General features: G+C 40.3%; 2 protein-coding genes across 3 annotated transcripts; both read left to right on the top strand.

Moving 5' to 3' along the window:
• Positions 1-992: 992 nt before the first annotated feature.
• rpl36 (ribosomal protein L36) lies at positions 993-3,886 on the top strand. The gene is made up of 4 exons (XM_046390823.1): positions 993-1,127; positions 1,837-1,931; positions 3,153-3,287; positions 3,765-3,886. Exons 2-4 carry the CDS (start codon positions 1,839-1,841, stop codon positions 3,852-3,854), a joined length of 318 nt encoding a protein of 105 aa, XP_046246779.1. The 5' UTR covers positions 993-1,127; positions 1,837-1,838; the 3' UTR covers positions 3,855-3,886.
• A 759-nt stretch (positions 3,887-4,645) lies between these two features.
• pde6d (phosphodiesterase 6D, cGMP-specific, rod, delta) lies at positions 4,646-24,057 on the top strand. Of its 2 annotated transcripts, XM_046390822.1 has the most exons (6): positions 4,646-5,144; positions 16,574-16,662; positions 18,652-18,777; positions 21,692-21,797; positions 22,056-22,184; positions 22,346-24,057. In XM_046390822.1, the coding sequence occupies exons 1-5, from the start codon at positions 5,095-5,097 to the stop codon at positions 22,135-22,137; spliced, it is 453 nt and encodes a 150-aa protein (XP_046246778.1). In that variant the 5' UTR covers positions 4,646-5,094; the 3' UTR covers positions 22,138-22,184; positions 22,346-24,057. The 2 variants fall into 2 exon arrangements, with proteins under 2 accessions (XP_046246778.1, XP_046246777.1); XM_046390821.1 differs by having other exon boundaries at positions 4,647-5,144; positions 22,056-24,057.
• The last annotated feature ends 303 nt before the right edge of the window (positions 24,058-24,360 follow it).

Genomic DNA, 24,360 nt, shown 5'->3' with positions numbered 1-24,360 from the left:
GAGCCACTGGGAGACCAGAAAAAAATAAAAAAAGAGAAACAGAACCCAAGATAGTAATCCTAACACAATTGGGCGACCACCGATGATCAATTCTGCACAGGCTTGGCTCATCTCGAATGAGCCTAGTTTTAATCCTTCTTAAAATAATGGCTTAGTATCTCTAAATAACACAAAACTTACTTACTTACTTATTGTTATCTGCACAATAGTACACAGTATGTTTCTGGGGTGACATAATCCTGAAGAAATCCTATGGTTTCCAAACCAGACACCCTCCGGGCTGCGCCTAGAAATCCTGTCCATAAAAATAATGAACAGGACAGATGACAAAGGGCTGGGAACAGGTCTGACTTACTGCCTGCGATACGGACCAGACTCCTGCTCCAGGAGTACAGAGACTGCACAGCTATTAGCAAAGAGCCCCAGACCCCATACTCCTGGAGTACCTCCCACAGGATGCTGCAGGGAACACGGTTGAATGCCTTCTCCAAGTCCACAAAACACATGTGGACCAGAGCATCGACTGTAAATAAAAACTGTGTTTTTTGCATGGTTTTAGCCCGTATTTGCGTATTGTTTATTAGCTGGTGCTGCTTGTAACTGGTAGGTGTTGCTATAACGACAGATGAATAACATTACAAATGAGCTGTCTTGCATTGTGGCAAATAGAATGTATCCAGCTCGGTTTTTAACAGATGTGATGTCACTTCGAGTCTGGAATTATGGTTTACAGTACAAATGGAATGCAGCAATACATTACACTACAATGTTTTCTTTTTTTCAGATTCAGATTTCAAAAGATTCAGCTCGTATCTCTCGATATAATTATTAACAGACTTGCTATTCTTAAAAAATAAGATGCATTACATAAAGATATTTACTGGGTCACATATATATATATATATATATATTTGTTAAGGGTTGAAATTGACGGAGAGAGAGATAGAGCGAGAAAGAGAGAGGGAGAGAGAGAGAGAGAGAGAGGGAGAGAGAAAAGGACGTCCTCCAGGCCGACGGGGGGCACTGTTCTGTCGACGTTGCAATTTTGTTTTCCGGGTCAAACCTTTCACTACCCCGCTTCGCTTGTTCAACAGTCCTTCTGGCTGTACCGCCATTACAGATAGCAGGTAGGATTTTAATGTCAGCTACTATCAACTGAAATCAACGTGTAATCTTCGCCATCCTGTCTTTTCTACAGAGGAAATGGACTTGATTTATGTTTATTGACTTCACTTAACATATATGTCCAGTATTGTAACACTAGTGTTAAGTAAACAAGTAAAAATGTGTAGCCGAGTCGGTTATAATCAACCAGCATCTATAGTTGTTCGTTAAACACACCGTGGCAACTACGTAGCTGCCGACATCCATTCGAAATATTGCTTAAAACCAAAAATCGTATCCTTTATTTAGTGGTTAGATAAACGAGCGCAGTAGAGTCGCGGACGTTATTGCGAAATGACAACCGATTAGCATATAACTAATTTTCTGCATGTCCATTTTACCACCCGCCACTATATCACCACGTCTTTGTTCGTGGGAACAGACAAGCTTATTGTAACGTATAGTAGTCAATGGTAGGCAACATAATGCTGTGACTGTTAAGTTAAAGTTTCCTAATGTTTTCTTATTAGTCATTTTCCTGTTGGAAGTTGTTGGATTATAGTCATGGTGTGGTGAAATATTAATTAAAAGGAATAACACAAAGGTATGGTACCTTCATATATGAGTTTCAGAACAGCAATAAGTAAAGAGAATGTGGGAAAATAATATGTGCTGACAGTTTGAAAGGAGGCTGGACTAAATGGACTTGTGTTTGTGTGTGGTCTCCTACAGATATGGCTATTCGCTACCCTATGGCTGTTGGCCTTAACAAAGGCCATCCTGTCACTAAAAATGTAACTGCTCCAAAACACAGCCGTCGGCGTGGGGTGAGTATTTGCTCTTCATTCACTGGCTCAATTTCACTCGATCACAATTGATCGAGTGACCAAAGCTGTGTATTACAAAGTGAGATTAATGTGTCGGTGAGCTATGCTGAGCGTAACGGTACATATATACACTTACCAGCCATAACATTATGGCCACCTGCCTAATGAGTAGATCCCCTTTCTGCCAACAAAACAGCCCTGACCTGTTGAGACATGGACTCCACTAGCCCTCTGAAGGTATCCTGTGGTATCTGGCACCAAGCCAACGCAGTTCCCTTAGGTCCTGTAAATTGCAAGGTGGGGACATCTATGGATCCAACTTGTTTTTCAAACACATCCCATAGATACTTGGTAGGATTAAGATCTGGAGAATTTGGAGGCCAAGTCAACACCTCAAACTCATTGTGTTCCTTAAACAATTTTTTGTGGGGTTGTAGGGTGCATTATAATGCTGAAGGAGGCCACTGCCATCGGGGAATACCCTTTCCATGAAGGCGTTGTACTCTGTGCAGTCGATAGGCAGTCCTTCATTGTGGCCCATGACAATTCATGTACACCCTAATGAAAGAATGTGGACCTCTCCCGCATGTGGGTGGAGTGAATGGAACTTAGTGTGTCTTGAGTGCATTTGCACATGTACTTGTGGTTTGATCATTCAGGACATATATTATCATCAGGTGTAAATGGAATCAAAGAAAGTTGATACCCACTGCAGTGTTTATCTCTGATAAGCCTTTAAGTTTTGCTTTGCTTGATAGTGGTTGGTCGGATGGTCATTGCATCCACACATGATGATATGTAATTTCACAAGTTTTCTTGCAGTTTGGGAAATTTTCTTCATGATCCAAAACTTAGTTTTGTGGTTATGGCTATAGGCTGAATTTTTAATGTGTTGATTTTATCAGGCTAAATTTAACATTAGCTCAAATTAACACAATTTAGACCACTGAAATGTTAAGTTTTTAGAGCTACTTTGTTTTACCAGCAAATCCCATGAGTAGTAAGAAGCAAGTGTAGCATGTGTATTCAAAACTTGTTAGATCTTATTCCTGACTGTACTATACTATGACTGATTGTTATACTATGTTGGTAAAACTTGAACAGACTGTCGAGTGTCATGGTGAAACTATCAAAGCTGTAGGTCTCCGGACTTAACTTGGTTTTCAAGTAGAAGAATATACCTTCTAATCTGTCTTCATTTACTTTGTCAATCCTCTCCAGCGTCTGACCAAACACAGCAAGTTTGTTCGAGACATGATCCGTGAAGTGTGTGGTTTTGCTCCTTATGAGAGGCGGGCCATGGAGTTGCTCAAGGTGTCAAAGGACAAAAGAGCCCTCAAGTTTATCAAGAAGAGGGTGAGTTTTTATTTTTGTCAGCTCATTAAAATGAATGCCATTGAACCTGAATAGCCACAGTAGCACTTTCCTATTATGTTCTCATTTATAATAAATTAGGCCGAACCACATGTACGTACAGCTACATACAGACTTATTTTTATCATCTTAACCTATACTGTTTGCTCTTAACTTTTATTGTAATTTGGTTTTATTTTACTTTCATTTTGAATGTTATTTTATTAAATCTTATTCATGGGCTACACTGCTTTATTCTGTTAAGCTTTATTTCTTAATGACTTGTTTAATTCATACATTTTTATGTATTTATATATTATTTGTTGTAAAGCACTTTGTAACATTGGATTGTGTTGTATTTTTGCATCATGTACCATTGGAGGACATAATGCATTATACTGACCCCACAACTTTGAAGAAACACAGCTTATGTTTTGCATAGTTCTGAAGCGACTCAGTCTAATGTTGTTTCTCCCCCAGATTGGCACTCACATCCGGGCTAAAAGAAAGAGAGAGGAGCTGAGCAATGTACTGGCTGCCATGAGGAAAGCTGCTGCCAAGAAAGACTGATCTGTTAATGAATAAAAGTTTGCTAAACAAAATTCCAGACTTATGTTCTGTCTTGTTTGGCTGATTTGTCAGTAGACAGAAGGTTCATGTCCAGCTTCTATGTTAATTCCTGAAAATGCTCTTTTGTGTTGAGGATGTTTTTTGTCTTCAGTTAAATCAGTTAAACATACTTAAAGCAGAGGCGTGGCACACTGGGGTTTATAAGCAGTGTTGAGTAAAAGTAGTAGTAAAGTCGTAAAAGTTTTTCTTAAAGTGTAGGATAACATTATTGTTTGACTGTGTATGTTTCAACATTTGTATGGTCTAGTAGCATGTTATCCATTGCTGGAAACGACAATGTATCCTACATTTCTAGCTTGGACTGTCGACGGTAAGAAAAGATGAGACAAAGCAGATTAATTTGGGAACTTAAATAGTGGAACATAGCCAGTACTCTCGTATGTGATGGCAGTTAATTTATTCCTGAAATAACACATTGGTATTAAAATGCACCACAATTATATGTACACGAGGCACTTGATATGCCTGATGAACTCAGGTGAGCATTAATTGAGTGGTACATATTCGCAAAACGGCTAAAATTAACTCCTCGCTGTTAGGAGGGATTCGTAGAAATCTGGGGAAACTAACACCACCACCACAAAGCACTTTATTTAGCATTAAGGCCTCATGAGAGAAACTGGTCACTAGCGCCTTGAGTCTCCTATACAGTTTTGTGGTTATTTTTTTGACCGAATTAGTTTTGTTTTAATCTGTATTCGCATTTAGTGGTATGCTTCCAGCACTTTTGAATGAGAAAAGCAGTGGTACATATACCAACTATGCCTTCGCGGCCACAGACGTAGCTTCCATCGTTTTTTTTAATCTTTTAAGTTGCCGACATAAGTATCAAAGCCAATCAGACTTCAGGGTGTGCGCTGTTGCCCCTGGTGACGCGTCTCTATCCAGTTTAGTCCCACTCGTGCGTTCTCATTCTCGTTCGGTGATTGGCTGTTAGGAATTATCTCGTGCTTTTTACTGGCTAAGCGAGTTGTCTGTTATTTAGCCTGGTATATTAAGCTGATTGCATTATCGGATCAGATGTAACCTGTAGTCTAACAAAATAGAGTTAAGTACACATAGTTTATGTTTTTTTTAAACAACCATTAGCTGGAAGTATAGTTGGCTAACATCAGCAGCAACTACGATATTCTACACATCCTGGGTTTTCCGCAAGGACCGAAAATAGACGATTTCTGAAATGTCTTCAGACGAAGACAGGGCCAAAGAAATCATGAAGGGCTTCAAACTGTATCCTTTTTTTGCTGTTACGGCGGTTTGGTGATGTATGAAGGTTAGACACAAACTAATATACTAACAGTTCTCCTGTTTGTCTGTTACTACACAACGTCATTTAACATTAGCAAGATGGTCGGAATATCTTGGGGCTTTTGCCGAGTCTTACGGTACAGCAAGCTTCGGCACTGTGGCTAACCTGTCAATTTCACCTTTGATTTGATAACGTTAGCTACGTAGTTGATGTTTGTCATTGTTTGATGAGACCAAAGCAAATCTTCATGTAGTTACGAGCCGAGCTAGAAGGCTAAAATTACTGGCCTTGCCCTGTGGTTAACTTGCCTCGCTTACTGCACAGTGCGATTGGTGTGGCAGCTGCAACGTTTAACACCCTATAGCACTAGTGACACGCGATGTAAATAATGTTAAAATTTATTTGATTTGTCACATACTAGTTGATCTTTGTCAAACTTGTTTTACCGTTATAACGGTGAAAGTTAAAAGCAAAAATGTTACATAGTATCTAGCTTGACTTGTATGACAGCCACGTAATGTTACATATTTTTAAGTTGTCAAACCCAGGTGCGTTCTCCTCTTGCGTGAAGGTCATACCAGTTTTGAAAGATCATACCAGTGTAATCTGAGTCTATTGTCCTATCCATCAAAACTTAAGTATTTATTTGTTACAGATAATATTACTTCCGATAAGTCTCCCTTCAGTCAATGCTGCGATGTTACATTGGTATAGTTGCCTGAGGGCTGTAGTACAAAGCAAGCTCGACATAGCAAGGTTGTTTTGCATGAGCTAGCTTGACAAAACCTAAAAACCCAGCCAGAGATAACACTATCACGTTACTAACTTTATTTGTTAACTCAGACTTACTGCTTCAGGCGTTTTGTACGTCATTAGACTCTTCTTCCGCACAATATGGACCGACCACGTGCCGCCTATTTCAGTCAAGAAGAAATGTTTGGGGAATGGGAAATGTTAAAAATTATCACAGCAAAAGGCAACACTGTTGCTGTAAACAAGGAAAGCAAGGAATGCTGACTGAAAGTTGCTGATTGTGTAAATAAATAAATTAATACGGTTATTTTACTACTCAGTGCACTAGTGTCACGTTTATTCATAACGTGACAACTGCACATTGTAAAGCTCTTACTATTAACTATAAACTTCATAAAGTATTTTTAAACATTACCCTCAACAATTGCATTTAGGTTCTGGCACCCATAATGAAGGATCTGTGGAAATCACTTAAGTTCATGGTCAAATCAAAGTGAAATAATTCTTTATTTCACTTAAATATAATATTATCTGTGATATATACCAATAGACTAATTAGTTTTAATCACTTTTTTGTTGCAATAACACCCATGTGAAACAGATACTGGCAACAATTCAGAACAAAAAATAAAAACATAGGTCTAATCCACAGTGGTCTGTAGTTGCTGTGTTTTTGTCATTCTTTTAGTGTATGATTGAGATGCTGTGTAAAAGTTAGAGTGCTCTGCTGTAATTAGGTGATTTTGGTTGGTGAAATTACTAATAGAATATAGAAAGTTGACATATAGAATGTATTCCTTCAACTGAGAATATGTATCGATCATAAAAAATATCATCAAAAGAAATTAGGAAAAAGGCAGCACTGTTTCACCATTTTAATCCAAAACTCTGAGCATAACCTCCTCTGGGCCATGTTAGGTGCCAGCAAAGTTGTTGGTGGTTAGTGGTTATCTAACCAGGTTAAAAGAGAGTTTTCAAACTCCGGACAGTCACATTAACTTGATCCCCTGTCCAGTTAGATCTATGAGCTTGAAGTGTGCTCATTAGCATAATTTGTTATATATTATCATGTCTATTATAAGGTATCTTGTTGTGTCTTAGAAATGATTGTAGGGGCCCAATGCCATGTCATGGTGTTAGGTTAATTGGCTACTCTACATTGCCCCTAGGTGTGAGTGTGAGAGTGTGTGGTTGTCTGTTTTTGTGTGTCAGCCCTGCAATTGGCTGGCAACCAGTCCAGGGTGTACCCCGCTTCTCGCCCGTAGTCAGCTGGGATAGGCTCCAGTCACCCCGCGACCCTGACGGATAAGCGGTATAGAAAATGAAAAATGTTTGACCAAAGCAAACTGTAACTTAGATGTGATGGTGTGTCTGTTTGTGGGTGGACCCAATATGTTACGTTGACGCTTTCCTTATGATTGCCTGGAGTGTGTCATCATGTGACTGTAGGACTGAATTAGGCCCAGTAATACCTTCTAGAATAGGCAGCAGAGAACTGCAGCATGCTATACTTACTGTATACTTAATGCTGGAGGACCAGCTGGTGACATCATGATCACACAACTTTAATTTAGCTGAAACTAAACTTTCAGTTTAGTTCTTTTACTATGTCTGAAACTTGTCCCACTTCCCAACCTCATTCTATAGTCTAAAGCTTGAGCTGTGAGTGTGTATGTTTCTTGCTAAGGTCAGGTCTCTTGCTGTAGTGTGGTAATGCCTAAATCCATGATTTACTGGATTTACTACCTTCCGTCCATACTTTACAGCCTAAATAAAGCCAACCCAGAGCTGAAAGATTACATGTATTTATTTTTATTTTTTATTTTATTATAATTTTCAACATTGCTACCATCTGTCCTGAGGAAGAATACTGAAAAAAAATTAGGATGTATTGTATGCTTCCATAAACTACAGCAAAGATAACAGACCATAGTATTTAGTTTATCTGAGTAACTGATAGCAGTTGAATCACAGGGTTAGCCTAGCAACATGTACCTTCATCAGGCATCTACTTTAAGGAGGAGGTTCAGTAAGTTATCAAGATAACTCTGCTGTGTAAAGCCTGAAACCCCTCAAACCTGCACCAAGAACTGAAAATATGTAAGCTGATGTTCTTTAAGTTCTGCATTTAACTCTATACAGCCTGGTGGTGAAGCACCCTCCAATGTGATTCATTGTTGATGTCCTCTGTTTTGGGGGCGGATATACACACAATATTTCATTCAGTAATGCATTTGCAAAAAAATGTTTACACATATCTCAATTGTTCTGTTGTTGTTCAAGAGGTCAAAAGAAAAACAGAAAAGACTAGCTGCAACACTATTTTAATCAATGTCAAAATAAGCTGTTTAAGGAAAAAAGAAATTGGTTTGTCCATCTGTATAGAGTCCTACTGTTTGACCATCTGATTGATATGATATAAACTAGTTGTTCTAGTTAACTGGTTAATTAATCAGTTGGACAACATATTGAAAGTCATTTATTTATGAATCGTTTGTGGAATCTAGTGAAAATATCAGACATTTTGTTTAATTGTTAAATGAATACTTCATTGTTGTAATGCGGTATGAAGTGACTGAATTGAAAACTTGTACCTGATCAGTGTGTTTGGGCTGTTTTTGTGACAATGGGGCACAGGAAGCTGCCGGCTTTAAAAATAAACACAGACTAAACAGTGAGAACAGCTTTTCACTGGAGGCTCATTAAGGTGCATGTTTCTGTGTGTGTGTGTTTTCCCTGGCCGTTTAAGCATACACAACCTGCAGCCAGCCCTGAGGAGGCTATGGTTCCGTGTTGTTAAGGTGAAATCAATTGTTGTACTAGATTTTCTTTTCTGTGATGAAGGGTTTGAGACAGAATGAATTATAAGGGCACGCACTGTGAACTGTAGAAGTAGGTGATGGTTTTTTCTTCCTAAAGCTAAACACTTTTCCCACTTTATTTAATTTTTGAATTTTTGAATTCATTACATTTAGTTTAGAGATTTAAGTAGTACACAAAAGAGCATCAGTGAGAAAGACGTTGCAGTGTGGATTATTCTGGAAGGTGGGCAGGATGATCAGTTAGATGTAGGAGATTGGATTTAGTTAGACTTGAGAAGATTAGAGAAACCCTCACCTAAATGTTCACGTCCTGCACAAGGAAAAACAACAACACTTACAGCCTGTGTGCTCACACACACACACTATACTCAAGATGTTCTTTAAAGTGCTCTTCAACCTTCCAGCAACTCCTCTTTTTGCTTTCATATTTTAAAGTTTGTTCCCAGTTGACTGGTGAAATATTATTACATTTTAAGTTAATGTGGTGGCTATATCACTGTTGTTACCATCTTTTTAAAGAACAATTTTGAAACTGTTGTCAGGCAGTAAAACAGATATTGTGTTGATTATTACAAATCAAGGCGTGATAGATAGATAGATATAGATAGATACTTTATTGATCCCGAGGGAAATTAAACTTATTGATGGTCTAACAGTGGCATAGTCTTCAGTGTGAGGGGGAAAAACTTGAAATCAAAAATTGAATCAAATCGCGACCTTCAAATTGAATAGAATAAAGAGTGACTGAAGGTCAGTACAGCACTAATACATATGGTTTGAATCTCCCAATAGTTGATGTCAGACGAGTGTTATACATCCTCAGCTCTACACTTTAAATTTAGGGGAATAAAATTTGTTATATCATTATTAACAGAATCTCTTTGCTGCTTGAGCAGCATGGAGAGAGATGAATTTATCAGTACACAGCTCAGTTGCTGTTGATATTTCAGCGCCATGGTCAGGACCATACATTCTGTCCCAAGCATCAGTCAGATAAAGGATCACTGAATTAGACAGACTAGATTAAACCAGTCCTGTGCATCTGCTCTCTGTCTGTCTGCTACTAGTGGATTGAGAGTGGGGATGGCAGCTTAACAAGGGGGATGCATTTTGGTCATTTTGTGAACAAGGAGGATGGCATCCCCCTAAAACCAACTGGATTCACTCATGACCTTAGACCTGAATCCAACAGGACTCATCTGAAAGCTTTGAAGCTGTGCTGTTTTGAGGCAGTTGATGGTGGTTTTGAGGTGGGTTGAAGGGCTTGACAGATGGTGTAGAGTCAAATGTGTGTGACACTAAGTAGTATCCTGAGTGTGACAGGAAGCTAAGTGGAGAATCTTTGGGAAGAAAGGGTCAATGTCAATGTCCAAATATAAAATTTGCCTTTACTTGGTAACATTGTGCACTGCTCTCTGCCATAGTTTTATGACTCCACCATAGCAGTCATAGAAGTCCTTTGTTGGATGCTACTCACCTTTCATGGATTTATGTGGTTGCTGGTCTTTCAGCTTACAAATTGTACTGATTAAATGAAACAACACACATTGTCAGATAGCCTGATTGTGAGTATAGGGGCCTGACATTTGATCCCTAACCAGTGGTCTGAAGCCAAAGTTTCAGTGTCAAAACAGGTCCAAATCTAAATACAAATAACATAGCATAAAGTAAGAGAAATCATAATGACAACCATATTTGCACTCAAGATTTAAAAAGTTAAAATTAATTGATTTGTTGTCCTTTACACACCTTCACCAGTGTAAATCGGTTCAAATTGTATTACCATCTTCTCTCTTTTGTGTCTTAGCGTTAACCTACAGTGGAAACCGTCTGTGATTGACAGTTGCATTGTGTTTATAGTGACTGTGGAGGTCAGGAACAGCTGACTGGCTGACAGACCGAAGGAATAGTTAGCAGCCAGCATCATCTTCACTTCCCTGTCTCTCTCTCTCTCTCTCTCTCTCTCTCTCTCTCTCTCTCTCTCTCACACACACACACACACACACACACACACAGAGTTATTTTTCTTTTCATTGATCCAAGGTGGGATTATAATTATAATGTTTCTAAATGGGTGCTTCTTGTGTGTTCTTTATAACACATAAGAAGTAATTTTGTGGCTTTTATTTTAGATGGATAATGTATTTATAAATGTGAATAAAGTGTTTGTGTTGTGAGCCTAAGTTTCAATAGGTGTAGAGCGATCCCTCTGTCCTTTCAGTCAGTTTTAATCATTCTGAATATAGTCATACACATTTGTCAGTGAGGTGTCTAAGGTAACTGTATGTATAACAGGTACTGTCTACATGGTTAATTCATATATTTTACACCTCTGCAACTGCACATTATAAACTCAGTTTAAACTTGTTGAAGCCCCAGTGGCAGACAATGTACGGACAGACAAAACATCTCATATTCACTCCCACCAATGCGGCTCTTGATGTGATCACTGTGGCACAAAGTGGCCTTTTTTTTTTAAATTTTATTTTGGGGGCATTTATAGCTTTAATGGATAGGATAGTCAGAGAGAGGGAGACAGTAAAAGACCAAAGGCCAGAACTGAACCTGGTTCATAGCTATGAAGGGATGTCAACATGGGGTGAGTGCACTAACCCACTCTGCTATGCGTCACCCCTGGCCAAAAATTTCGTGATTGAAAAAGCACAGTCTCTATCCTTATTTTTTATAATTATTATTATTATCATTATTGTGGTTAATAATGATTAATAATGATGGTTATTTGTCAAGCACTTTGAAACCCGGTAAAGGAAATCTGCAGAAAGTTGTATTAGATTAATGTGAGCAATTGATGATCATCACTGTCAAGCTGGTAGTCTATACAGAAGTTGAAATGTCATTAGTGACTGGATTTCTGTTCGAACCCATGCGGGCCATGTGGAATTTCCAAGAGGCTCCATATTACCATGAACTGTTGTGTTAGAACTAGTGCAGTGGTGGAGGTAGTTTGTTTTTCTTATTCACTTATAAGTTAACTGATCCGATTTACTGAAATCTGGCAAAAGTATCCAACTGATCTGGGCAGACAGAACAAAGGAGAGTGGTAAGAGAAAAAGAGGAAGGCATTTGTGAAAGACAGGGTGTAACTCTAGGCACATCACTGTTAAGAGATCTGCTGTAAGGACAGTGAACTGCTGGCTGTTAGCATGAGGCCACATTATCCACCAAGGGAATTCTTGCACGTCATCACGACGGCTGTTTATGTGCCTCCATCGGCTAAGGCGGACATGGCCTGCAATGTTCTCCCCTCTGTCGTAGGCAAGCTGCTGACACAGCTTCCACAGGCCCACTTCCACTTCCTTAGTCTGCGGACTGCAACCATGCTTCTCCTTCCCACACTCTGCCCACCTTCAGCCAGTATGTCACCTGTTGGACTTATTACAAGCCAACACCAAGGAAACATATAACTCATCACCCCTCCCCCGGGAAGATCTGATCAAAACCTGGTGCAAACCTATTGTATATAGGAACAGTGAAGAGATGTCTAAGGAAACTGAAGAGGCTCTGAAAGACTAGGGCCTTTAAGTCAAGAAACAAGGAGGAGGTGAAGGCTGTTCAGAGAGAGCTGAGGACGAAGATCACGGAGGAGAAGGCTATCCACAGGAACAAGTTGGAGGAGCAGCAACAATATCAGTGGAGTCTGGAAAGGCCTAAAAACCATCTCAGGACACAATCACAGTGACTACCAGGCCACTGGGGAGCGAAAGTGGGTGAATAGTCTGAATCTGTTCTTCAAAAGGTTTGATAAGTCACTTTCCCCACCCTTGTCCCTGTCCCAGCCATCTGTGCTGCAAACCACCAACCCTGTACTTCCAGTGCACTGGCTGCAGATCCAAATGACATCAGCTCCAGCCTCTTCAAGTCCTGCGCAGAGCTGTTGTGCAGGATAGCGGAGTACATCTTCACCATGAGCCTGAAGTTGGGAAGAGTGCCACTGCTGCCGAAGATGATGTACCCCAAGGACCTCAACAACCACAGGCCGATGGCACTTTCAACCCACCTGGATGGGATGGGATCTAGAGAGGCTGGCCCTTGTACACCTCCGCCACTTGGTGGGCTCGTCAATGGACCCTCTCTAGTTCGCCTGTCAGCCTGGCAATAGGGTGGTACAGAACCTGGATAACCTGGAAGCACTGTGCGAATCATGTTTTTTGACTTCTCCAGTGCCTTCAACACCATACAACCTGTGCTGCCCCAATATGCTCCTCAGGCTGAGCGCCTGGGGAGCATATTGGGGGTGCCTTGCTCAAAGGCACATCGGCCGTCCAGTGGGGGAATCAAACCAGCGACCTTCCAATCACAAGCCGCTTCTCCAACCTCTAGGCCACGGCTGCCCCTTGTGGGCTGGTGCCAGTGGAACTGCCTCCAGATCAACATGGGAAAAACAAAGGAACCGGTGGTGGATTTTCCACAGGCATGGACACTCAAAATCAGAATCAGAATTGTCTTTTTGCCATGTAAGAGGTTTCACATTACTAGAAATTTGTCTTAGTGATTGGTGCATACATAAAATGTAAGAACAAGTAACACATAATAATAGAATAAAATAAAATAGAATAAAGTAAAACAAAATAAAATAAGATAAGTAAAATAAATATGGTTCTGGAGGTAGTACAATAGTGAGGTAGTACAGAGTGGAAGTAGTGCAAGTAAGTGAGGTAAACAGCGCAAATGGTCAGCAGGTGGATCATGACATAAGCATAGATCAGTGTCTGTTCTGAAGTAGCTAAAGTGCAGAGCAGTATGTTAATCAGTTGGTGTTCAGCAGTCCAACAGCAGAGGGGAAGAAGCTGTTCTTGTGGCCCCAACATCCAAAGAAAGGACATCGAGATAGTGGACTCCTGTGAATACCTTGGTGTTCACCGAAACAGCAAACTTGACTGGAGAGACAACTCCATTGTAGTGTACAGGAAGGGCCAGAGCAGACTGTACCTGCTGTGGTGGCCTTGGCCCTATTCTGTGGAGTAGTCTGCTGGGGCAACAGCATTTGTACTACAGACAGGAAAAAATCATAAAGAGAGAAGGATGATAATCAAGCTATCCTCTCTATCCTCTCTGATGGAGAATGACTCCCACCCCCTGCATGAGCCTCTGACAGCACTGGGCAGCTCCTTCAGTGGCAGGCTGCTTTACCCCAAGTGTGATGAACTAGGTCCTTCCTTCCTGCTGCTGTGAGATTGTACAACCAGCATTGCTCCCAGCAGACCTAATGCAGTAACTCATTGGGCAATATTCCTCCACCTCCTCTTGCCATAGTAATAACTTCTTACTGCTAATAATCCATCCATCCCTTTTCTATACTGCTTATCCGTCAGGGTCGCGGGGGAGCTGGAGCCTTTCCCAGCTAACTATGGGCGAAAGGCAGGGTACACTCTGGACTGGTCGCCAGTCAATCGCAGGGCCAACACACAAAGACATATAACTACACACTCACACCTAGGGGCAATATAGATTAACCAGTTAATCTAATGTGCATGTTTTTGGTATTGTGGGAGGAAGCCAGAGTACCCGGAGAAAACCCACGCAGGCACAGGGAGAACATGCAAACTCCACATAGAAGGGCCCAGACCGGGATTCGAACCTGGAACCCTCTTGCTACAAGGCGACAGTGCTAACCACTGCACCACCGTGCTGCCCTACTGCTAATAATGTAAATAATTAATTATGCAGTACTGTAAATGTCTTCCTATTCATATCTTCATTTGCTATCCTTCGTATCTTCATTTGCTGCTGTGACACTGAGAATTTCCCCACTGCAGGACTAATACAGGAATCTCTCTTATCTTAAAATTATCATTTTGTATGTATTGATTGATACATAGTATGGCTGATATCACAGTATGTTTTATGTGAAACTGTTCATGCATTTCATATATGGTGAAACAGATGTAATCCCTCCATTGTGTCCTGGGTCTGCCCTGGAGTCAGATGTACATGCCTGAAACACCTCGCGAGGGAGACATCCGGGAGGCATTCTGGTCAGATGCCCAAACCACCTCATCTGGCTCCTTTTGATGCAGAGGAGCAGCATCTCTATTCTGAGCCCCTCCCTGGTGTCTGAGCTCCTTACCCTATCTTTGAGGCTCCACTCAGCCACCCTGCGGAGGAAACTAATTTCAAGCACTTGTATTCGCGATCTTGTTCTTTCGGTCTCTATGGACCGCCTATGACCATAGGTGAGGGTTGGGCTGTAGATTGACCAGTAAATTGATAGCTGAGCCAAAAGTTCTCTCTTCACCACAATGGACTGGGACAGCATCTGCATCATAGTGGACACTGCCCCGATCTGCTTGTTAATCTCCTGCTACATTTTACCCTTATTAGTGAAGTCCTCAAAATACTTAACCCTTCCACTTGGGGCAGCAACTCTCCTTCGACCTGAAGTGGGTAATCCATCCTTTTCTGGCTGAGAACCATGGCCTCGGATGAGGCACTAGAGGTACTAATGCTCATCCCAGCCGCTTCACACTCAGCTGCAACCTATCCCAGTGCAAGCTGCAGGTCACTGCTCGATGACGGCAGTAGGATCATCCTCAAAAACCAGAGAAGGAATTCTAAGGCTACTGAAGCTGACAACCTTCACCACTTGGCTGTGCCTAGAAATTCTGTCCATAAAGATTATGCAAACCAGAAACGAGACTGACTTACTGCACACAAAGTTCTCACTCTGTACAAAGAGTCTGTAGCAACAGGCCATCCACCCCATATTCCCATAGAACCCCCCCATAGGATACTTTGAGTGACACAGTTGTAAACCTTTTCCAAATCCACAAAATACGTGTAGACTGGTTGGGCAAACTCCCATGCGCCCTTCAGCACCCTTGCGAGGTTGTAGAGCTAGTCCGGTGTTTCACAGCCAGGATGAAACCACATAGTTCGTTTAATGGAATCCACAGTGTAAACAGTGTGAACGAAGTGCTGCTTTCCGTTCCTGAATTGCCAAATGATTTCTGATCAGGGCCCATTCCCTGACCCAGAGACGCAGGGAAGCATTCTTCTCATTCACCAGGATAAACTCTTAACATGCAGGCAGAGAGCCAGGGGGCTATAAGTAAGCCCATTTCTGCCCTCCATCTCTCACTTGGAGCAACTTCAGAAAAGAGGAGAGTGCAGCCCCTCTCAAGGAGGTGAGCCTGACTGTATCTGCAGCTGCAACAACCAGGGACCTGACTGCCGAAGTCCATGCCTTTGTGTGCCACCCAATCCACTGCACCTGACCTCTTTAACTCCACATGCGGGTAGTTGGCCAACTGGACACATTTTATAACACATTTTATAACCAACTGAGATAGAACAGTAACAAAATCAATCTCTAATTTTAAGTCATTTTGCTGTGTTTGCTGTGGGATTTGTTTTGTTACTGTTCTATCTTAGGTGGTTATAAAATGTGTTCAAAGTGAATGCTCTTCATACGTTAATGTATCAGTGTATTATAGACGAATGTCCAGTATTACCAGATGACTTGTAGTGACACTGTTATTATTGGCAGCATGTTGTGATAGCGTTGGTATGTGAGTTAACCTGGACAGAGGTTGTTCTGCTGCTCTGAACAACAGTGAGCTCGTTAATATCCCACCACAGTCCCATCTGTTCCAAAGTCCTTTGTTACAACTATTTGTTTATACAAACAATATTTTGACTAAATATGCTTCCCTCATTATTAACTCCTCAAATTTCACACTACAGGTTAACATATGAGTGGTGTTGTGACTGTGTAGGTCAAAATGCAGGTCAGTCTGTTATTATTCCATGGATGTTTTAGTTGAGTTTTTTATGTTTGGTAGTTTTGTTGTTGTTACTTAATCCTTTACTGGCAGAAACTGGATGAATCTTCGAGATGCAGAGACGGGCAAAGTGCTATGGCAGGGAACTGAGGACCTCTCTGTACCAGGAGTAGAACATGAAGGTACATTTATTTATTTATTTTATTAATCCCAAACTGGGAAATTACTTCTCTGCATTTAGCCCATTACTGATTGAAACAAACACACACATGCACATGCAACATGCAGTGAAACACATAGGAACAATAGGCTGCCACTGTCAGGCGCCCAGGGAGCTATCTGGGGGTTAAGTGCCTTGCTCAAGGGCACATCAGCCATCTTATGGAGAGGAGGGAGGCATTATTAATCACTCCACCAAACCCAAATTTTTCCTGCCGGTCCGGGTGGAATCTGACAACCGTCCTGTCACAAGCCATTTCTCCAACCTCTAGGCCATGGCTACCCACACAGCAAACTTCAGATTAGACAGATACAATACATATAGCAGAAAAAGTTAAAACATATTTAAAATCACATCTTCACTATTTTGAGAATCGTATCATCCAATCATTATAAAAGTGTTGTTACCCAGTTACTTGTTTGAATTTCAACCAGATTTGTAGGCTTTACTTGAGATGGAGTCCACCACAAGGATTCAGAGGTCATACTACAACAGTATTAAGATTCTTAAGATTGTGCAAAAGGTTCTCCATGAAAAATATATACATTAAAATGCATTTATTAAAAACTAGTTATCTGTAAAACTTACAGTTATCACTATTCGAAGGCAAATTATGCAATAAAATTTCATACACACTTGCAAAAGTGCAGGGCAAGACAAAACATTCACAGAGGCCAATCTGACCTATAGGTTAAGGTTATGGACTTGCTGTAATGCTGTCTAATGAACCATACCATCACAAGAATAAAATGTTACAGTAGCTAAAATATAAAGTAACACGAAGGATAATGTGGTAGTAGAATATTTATGCTAATGTATCATTCGGGAAATCGTTCATTACTTTTTCATATTGTTAAGAAAATAATTATAGAAAATGCCCTGAGGAGTTATGTGAACAAGCTCTGATATCAGCATTTTACTTGAGGATTTGAAATGTCATGAGGCATATGCATTGCAGAGGTCCCTAGCTGCTGTAAGATCTTCATTAACAGGCCCTCTGAGAAGAAATGGGGGTGTTCTGTAATGATGAGAAATACATTTTGGCAAGTTGTTAGTATATAATGTTGAATGTCTTATATTGTGGTTTTTAATGATGCAGACAGTGCTAATTTTTAGCATTTGATGGAGTGTCTCAAAAAGTGTCAAGGTTTAAGTAGAGTTAGTATTGATAGTGTACATTCATGACTATTCAGTCAATGCTTCACACTTTTTAGCTTAATGGAAGCCTACAAATCTCAAAGGGGACCTGCTATGCTCATTTTTAGCAATTCGGTTGTTCTGGGACCCCACTAGAGATACTTTGAATGATTCACAGTATTTATCTTGTACTTACTCTTTATGCAGTCCCTCAGTTCATCTTCTGTCTGAAACAAAGCCATTTAAGCTCCTGTCTCTTTTAAGACCCTCCTTCTGAAAAGCCCATTTTCCTCCGATTGGACATTTTAGTAGCACAATCGGTATATATTGTGGAGAGGCAGAAGAAGAGGAGACTGCTGCACTTAACAGCAGTTAGTGGTTACTGTTGCAGCAGATATAGCTGTCTGTCCATCAGAAAACACCCAGACGATCAGAGTCCTGGTTGGAACTGCTGTAAATCACCTCAGTGTGAACAGACTGACTGAGTAGATGGACGGATGCGTGCCTGTTACTTGTAGGTGTGCTGTTCCTGGATGAGATGAGATGTCAGAAGGAATTACTTTTATCTTTATTATTTGTCACTTTGTCCATGTTTAATATGAACTTCCAACACTGTAACAATAAACGACAGAAATTAAGGAAGAGCACTTCAGAGTAAAACATATTACTTTTAGTGATTTGAGTTTGAAAATTCTGGTCTCTTTTATTCACATTATGCAGCCGAAAAAATCTTAAATCTATAGATCCCCCACAGAAACTTTCAAAATTAACTTTTGTCAGCACAGTTACTTACAGTTTGTTACTTTCTCTCCAGCTCGTGTCCCAAAGAAGATCCTGAAGTGCAAAGCAGTGTCCAGAGAACTGAACTTTTCCTCCTCAGAAAAACTGGAGAAATTCAGGTTGGAGCAGAAAGTTTTCTTCAAAGGACAGTGTCTAGAAGGTAATCAAAAGTCAGCTTTGCAAATATTTCATCAGGAAGGGAATGTAGCTCATTTTTAGACCTCAAGGATAAGGATAGGTGCTTTGATGAGAAAGATTGAATGTAAATATAACTTTTGTTTGTTCACAAGAGAATGCCAGAGGGCACCTTTAGTAAAGCTGTCAATTTTAGATGTTCTTGTCTAAAAGGCCTGTGTAAAGGGAGTTGGGGATTCAGAGGAGGCTGAAGCAGCATGTTAGATTCAAAAAAGGATTCAGTTGTTTGAACTCCAAGTTAATTAACCCTATTTTGGGTAGGCTAATGAATCTAGGCAGTCTGGAGCAGAGCTCTGTGGTGAAAATCCAAGGTTCGGTGAAAATCCAAGGTTGTTCAATGAAAAAAAGATTAACCTTATGCCACAATGCAATATCACCCTGTCTTATAGACCTCTGTGCAGTATTTTTATGGATTACTCAAACGTGAATTGGATGTTGCAAGTATGCAAATTATTTTCACAAATTAAACCCACACATTCAACACATTCTCAAACAACCATGATGAACACATTTGAATGAACTGAGTTAAACTGAATAGTAGCAAAAGTAGCAAAAATTATTATAGGCACTTTGCAGTAGTGAGTTGTGGCTGCGTCATGGTATGTCTCTGTTTCACACAGAACGACACCTAAGCAGGCATAATATGTTCACTCTGCATCCTCCAGGACACAAACCCACAACACCAAGACACCAAGGACAAGTCGTGATCTTGCTGAGCTATGTGCCAAGTGAGAACCCACAGATTTGCACTTCGCACTATGACCTAGTCCGTCATCAGGATTGTATGTAAAGCAACGTGTGAGAATTTGTGTATTTCATCTCAACAGCACAGAGATGTCTGTAATTTATTTTTTTAAAGATTGATGACTCCATAAATGAGAAATTGTCGTTTGATGCTTCGACACAGAACACTGAGACAAAGCATAAGATTGACACATACACTATATGGAAAGAAGTATTGGACCACTTGACCATTACAACCACAGGGACTTTAATGGTGTTGCATTCTGCTTTGCAGCTTTAACAGCTTCCACTCTTATAGAAAGGCTTTCCACCAGATTTTGAGAAATTTCGTTTCTGCAGGATTTTTTGCCCATTCATGCAATAGAGCATTTGTGAGGTCAGGGACTGATGTAGGGTGAGAAGGCCTGCCTCAAAATCTCTGTTCCAGTTCATCCCAAAGGTGTTCAATGAGTTTTTAGGTCGGACTCTATGTGGACCAGTCATGTTCTTGCACACCAAATTGATCCCACCATGCCATTATGGACCTTGCTTTGTGCACTGCTGGAATAGAAAAGGTCCCTTGAAAATCATAGCTTTGTCCAAAATGTCTTGGTATGCTGAAGCATTAAGGTTATACCTTCACTCAAAGTAGGGGGCCTAGCTCAACCCTTGAAAAACAGCCCCACCCCAATATTTTTGCCTATATAATGTATTTATACCTTACTCACCCTTGTAGGACCCCCACATCCTGATATTAACATGAAAAATGATTTAACTACAACAGTACATCCCATATCAATTTAGATTTTGGTCAGCAGTGAAACAGTCAGGACCACAGCAGATGAAATGGCTTTTAAGTTATGAATATAACCACAAAGAAGAAGAAAAAAAGGGAAAAACTTACATCACAAACCTTTCAGAGCAAATTATTTTTTCTCTGGAGTTAAATGGTAAATGGACTGTACTCACATAGTTCTTTTCTAGTTTGACTGACTACTCAAAGCACTTCTCTACATGAGCCAGCATTCACCCATGCACACACTGGTGGCAGAGGATACCATGCAAGGTACCATCTGCTCATCAGGAGTAATAACAATTCACCAGCACTCACACAGTGTCTTGTCCAAGGACACTTTGACTATAGACCACATGGCCAGGGACTGAACTACTTTCCAATGGGTGAACGACCAACCTCTACCTCCTGAGCCAGTGTACTCTACTGACCCTGTGAGCAAAACTCTGAAGGGTCTAATTTAATTCATGAATTTTTAATGAATTTTCTATTTGAAGAAGTCAGGGCAACAGGTCCACTAGTCCAATAGTTTCTTAAGGTGTGCTGATCTTATTTGCTCATTTTTTTCATATATAGAGGAAAATATAGAGAAAATGAAGGGAAATATGGCAAACAGCCAATCAATTCCAAATCAGTATCATGCCAGGCATATACTAGAGCAGCCACCTGACTCTGCTGCATCTGTGTCTGTCTTAGCCTTACAAGTAAAATCATTGCTGTCAAACTCATCAGCACGTTGTGAATCGGAGCTGAAACCCTTTCTTTGCCTGAACCTGTCTTTTAATTCCTGATCTCACTGCTTTTGAAATGTTTTTCTTGTTGTACAAAAGTCTGTTGTGTGGAAATATTGTATTTTCCTCATTAGGATAACAGTCAAGAGGTTTTCAGTGTGAAAACTTTGATTCTATGATAAAGGTAGCCAAAAAGTCTTTGCGCTTGGTTTCCTAAACTGTGTTGTAAGTATTAGCAGATGTTATAACACATTCAGATGTTTAACTTTGTGGCCAGCCTTACTGTTGATTTCTGAAAACACATCTGAGTTATTATGGGGAGGTTAAAGAAGAAAAGGGGCATCATCTCCAGTCACCTCTCTGTGATCTTGTTGTTGCAAGTGTTGTTAGTGTGTGTTTGTAGTGTTGTCCCTGCTGTACTAAGGTGAGGTTCCAGAGAGTCCCACAGGGCAACACACAACCACACACCATGTTTATGTGGCTGCTTTCCACCAGAGAGGGAAGTGTCTCTGAAAAGGGATTTGAATCATTATAGTACACTATCACACTGTGTAAACCAGTATTATTATTATATGTTGTGAAAGCAGCATTGAGCTTTTTGCCTGTCTGTCTATCTATTTCTGTCTGTCCAGAATGGTTCTTTGAGTTTGGTTTTGTTATCCCGAACTCCACCAACACGTGGCAGTCTCTGATTGAAGCAGCCCCCGAGTCCCAGATGATGCCAGCCAATGTTCTAACGTGAGTCTGTCTAGCTGACAGATGCAATACATCTGCTATTTAAACCTTTAGAGCTACAACTGAACTTAAATCACACCATCTAACCAACATGCAGTGATCCAAAATCAAGTGTACATGTACTTGTTAGCTGTAGATTATTTCTAACATATGTATGTGTTAGAAATAACCTGTTTAGTGGGAACTTAGTGTCATAATTGTGATTTGTGAAGACAGGATTTACTACATCAGTTAAATTTGATATGTATCTTTTTATTTCAGTGGTAATGTGATCATAGAGACCAAGTTCTACGATGATGATCTCCATGTCAGTACCTCCAGGGTTCGGCTATTCTACGTCTGACCTCTGACATCTTACTCTACCTTCCAATATGCTGAGGTCCTGCCAAGGTCTATAAATTACCAAGATACAATTTGCACCAGTAAACAGCTCATTGCTGACTTGGGATCAACACATCTGAGTAAAACTCAGCTGTGGTCCCATTGTCAGTGAAGTGATCTTTGTGTTTGGTTGTTCTCTTGTTTTATGTCTACCTGAAAACTTCTTCTAGACCTTGAGAGAAGAGGGAAGAGGATAGAGTCCTAAGATCATCTCTCTTTGGATTTGCCCCTCCAGACTGTTCTACTGTAAATACTTTATCGCCGATCTCAAGTCAGCCAGGGAGCCACAAATCGTGCTTTTTTAAATTTTCTCACTCCCAGGTTGCATTTACTCAGGAACAGAACAGCAGGCTTGTGACCTGTTTGATCTGATCTTCTTTCCGTCGGAACATGGAAACACTGCTCTCCCTGTGCCGTCTGTTTAAACGCATCAATGTCGGGGCAAGATGCAGCTCAGTGTGTCTCCTGAGCTATGTTCAAAAGATCTTCATCATAAAACACTGGAAATATTTTCCTCCCGCTATGTCCCATCCTGGAGAGGCGATCTCTTGTCAAGTCTATATTTACCTTATCATCATGGGTAAACAAGGCTGTTCAAAGACCCAATGAAATGCAGCCTGCTTTTATATAAATCTGAAGAACATAGCAGGTATATTGTTTGTAGTCCTCTATATCCCAAAAAGTTTTTGTCTACTTCTATTATCAGAGAAAAGGGAACTATACAGATATTCCGAATATATTAAGACGTATTTATTTTGTCAACCAACATCTCAACTCTGAAATTTTCACCTTTATGAGTTAATGAGGACACTATTAATGGTGGTCTCTGTGAGGCCAAGTAGTGGAACTGCTGACATAGCTTTGTTCTTTCCATGTTTGCAGGTAGCCTCTGAAGTGGGACACAAAAATCAGAAAAAGTTTAGTTGGTAGAAACTCACTACGATAGCATGTGTAGAACTGTGGTTTTCAGTGTAATATGATGCAGGACCTAACATCTCTTTGTATTCCAAAAGCCAGTGGTTTAAGTGGATTGTCTCTGTAAATTGTTTGGAGTGAAAATCTGCACACTTTTGTTATGATGTTTGAAACACACTGTTTGAAGGACTGTGAGCAGAAAATATGACAGGGTTTTGTTACATTTATTATTGTGTTTGTACTTGACTTTCAGAGATGTATTTACATTCAAAATATTTCAACTAAATCATCAACATGTGTAGACTGAGACATGCATTATTTATTCTCACTAGTTCGCCTGCTTAATATTTTATCCCTGCTACACCCACATGTTAACTGCTGTTTAAGTTTTTAACATAGGGAACACAAAGGAGGCAGAAGCGCCATAATAGGTACATTTGCATGCAAGCTGTAATCTGGCTGTTACATTAAAAGTTCCATTTCTCCTTGCAGGCCATCTCTAATCACAGACAGCTGATCTTTATATTAACTTCTTGATTTTCTAATATACAGTTTTTTTGTATGTTCCTGGATAAGTGGGGCATTCTTTTGCAACAATGAAGTTATAAGTACCTTTGGCTTGTATGATAACCTTCTTCTGCTTCTTCCTTGTTAGCAGCCTGTGTGTGTGTGTTTGTGTGTGTATCTATCTGTCTGTATCTCTCTGTTTAGACACAGCTGGACAATGTGGAATAAGTATGTAAAAACACAATCCCGCCAGGGTGTGCTCTGTGTGAACAGCGTGATTGATTAACATGGACGCTGAAAGGAAGTAGGCAGTGCTTCCGCCTCCAGTGTGTCCCCACAGTTCTGCTCTGTACAGTTTGACTGTTTTTCTTAAACTTTGATTCTCAATTCACTGCATTTATGTCAGTTTTTTCATAGTTGTTAAATCAGCTGTGTAAAATAAACGTGTGTTTCATTTTGACAAGTTGTTTATTAAAATCATCTAATGTTGTAATGTTGTAATGTGTGGTCTTTCAAGGTTACATGTATTTGTGTAGGTTGATCATTTCTGACCCTCAGACCTTTTCACATTGTGACTTTTTGTTGAAACACAAGGGGTTAGAATGAGTGTTTCCCATTTTTTACGGCCACAATATGGGAAGTTGAGATTAGAGGTGTTCAGTTGGTTGTACTCCTCAACTTCACCGCTAGATGCCACTAAATCCTATACACTCAACCATTAACTGTAGATACTAGTTACTTTGAAGATATTGGCCCAGAACAT

Source organism: Scatophagus argus, chromosome 6 (genome assembly GCF_020382885.2).
Source record: "Scatophagus argus isolate fScaArg1 chromosome 6, fScaArg1.pri, whole genome shotgun sequence".
NCBI classification, from domain to species: Eukaryota; Metazoa; Chordata; class Actinopteri; family Scatophagidae; genus Scatophagus; species Scatophagus argus.
The sequence above is the reverse complement of the archived record's forward strand: the minus strand, read 5'-3'. Positions and strand labels throughout refer to the sequence as shown.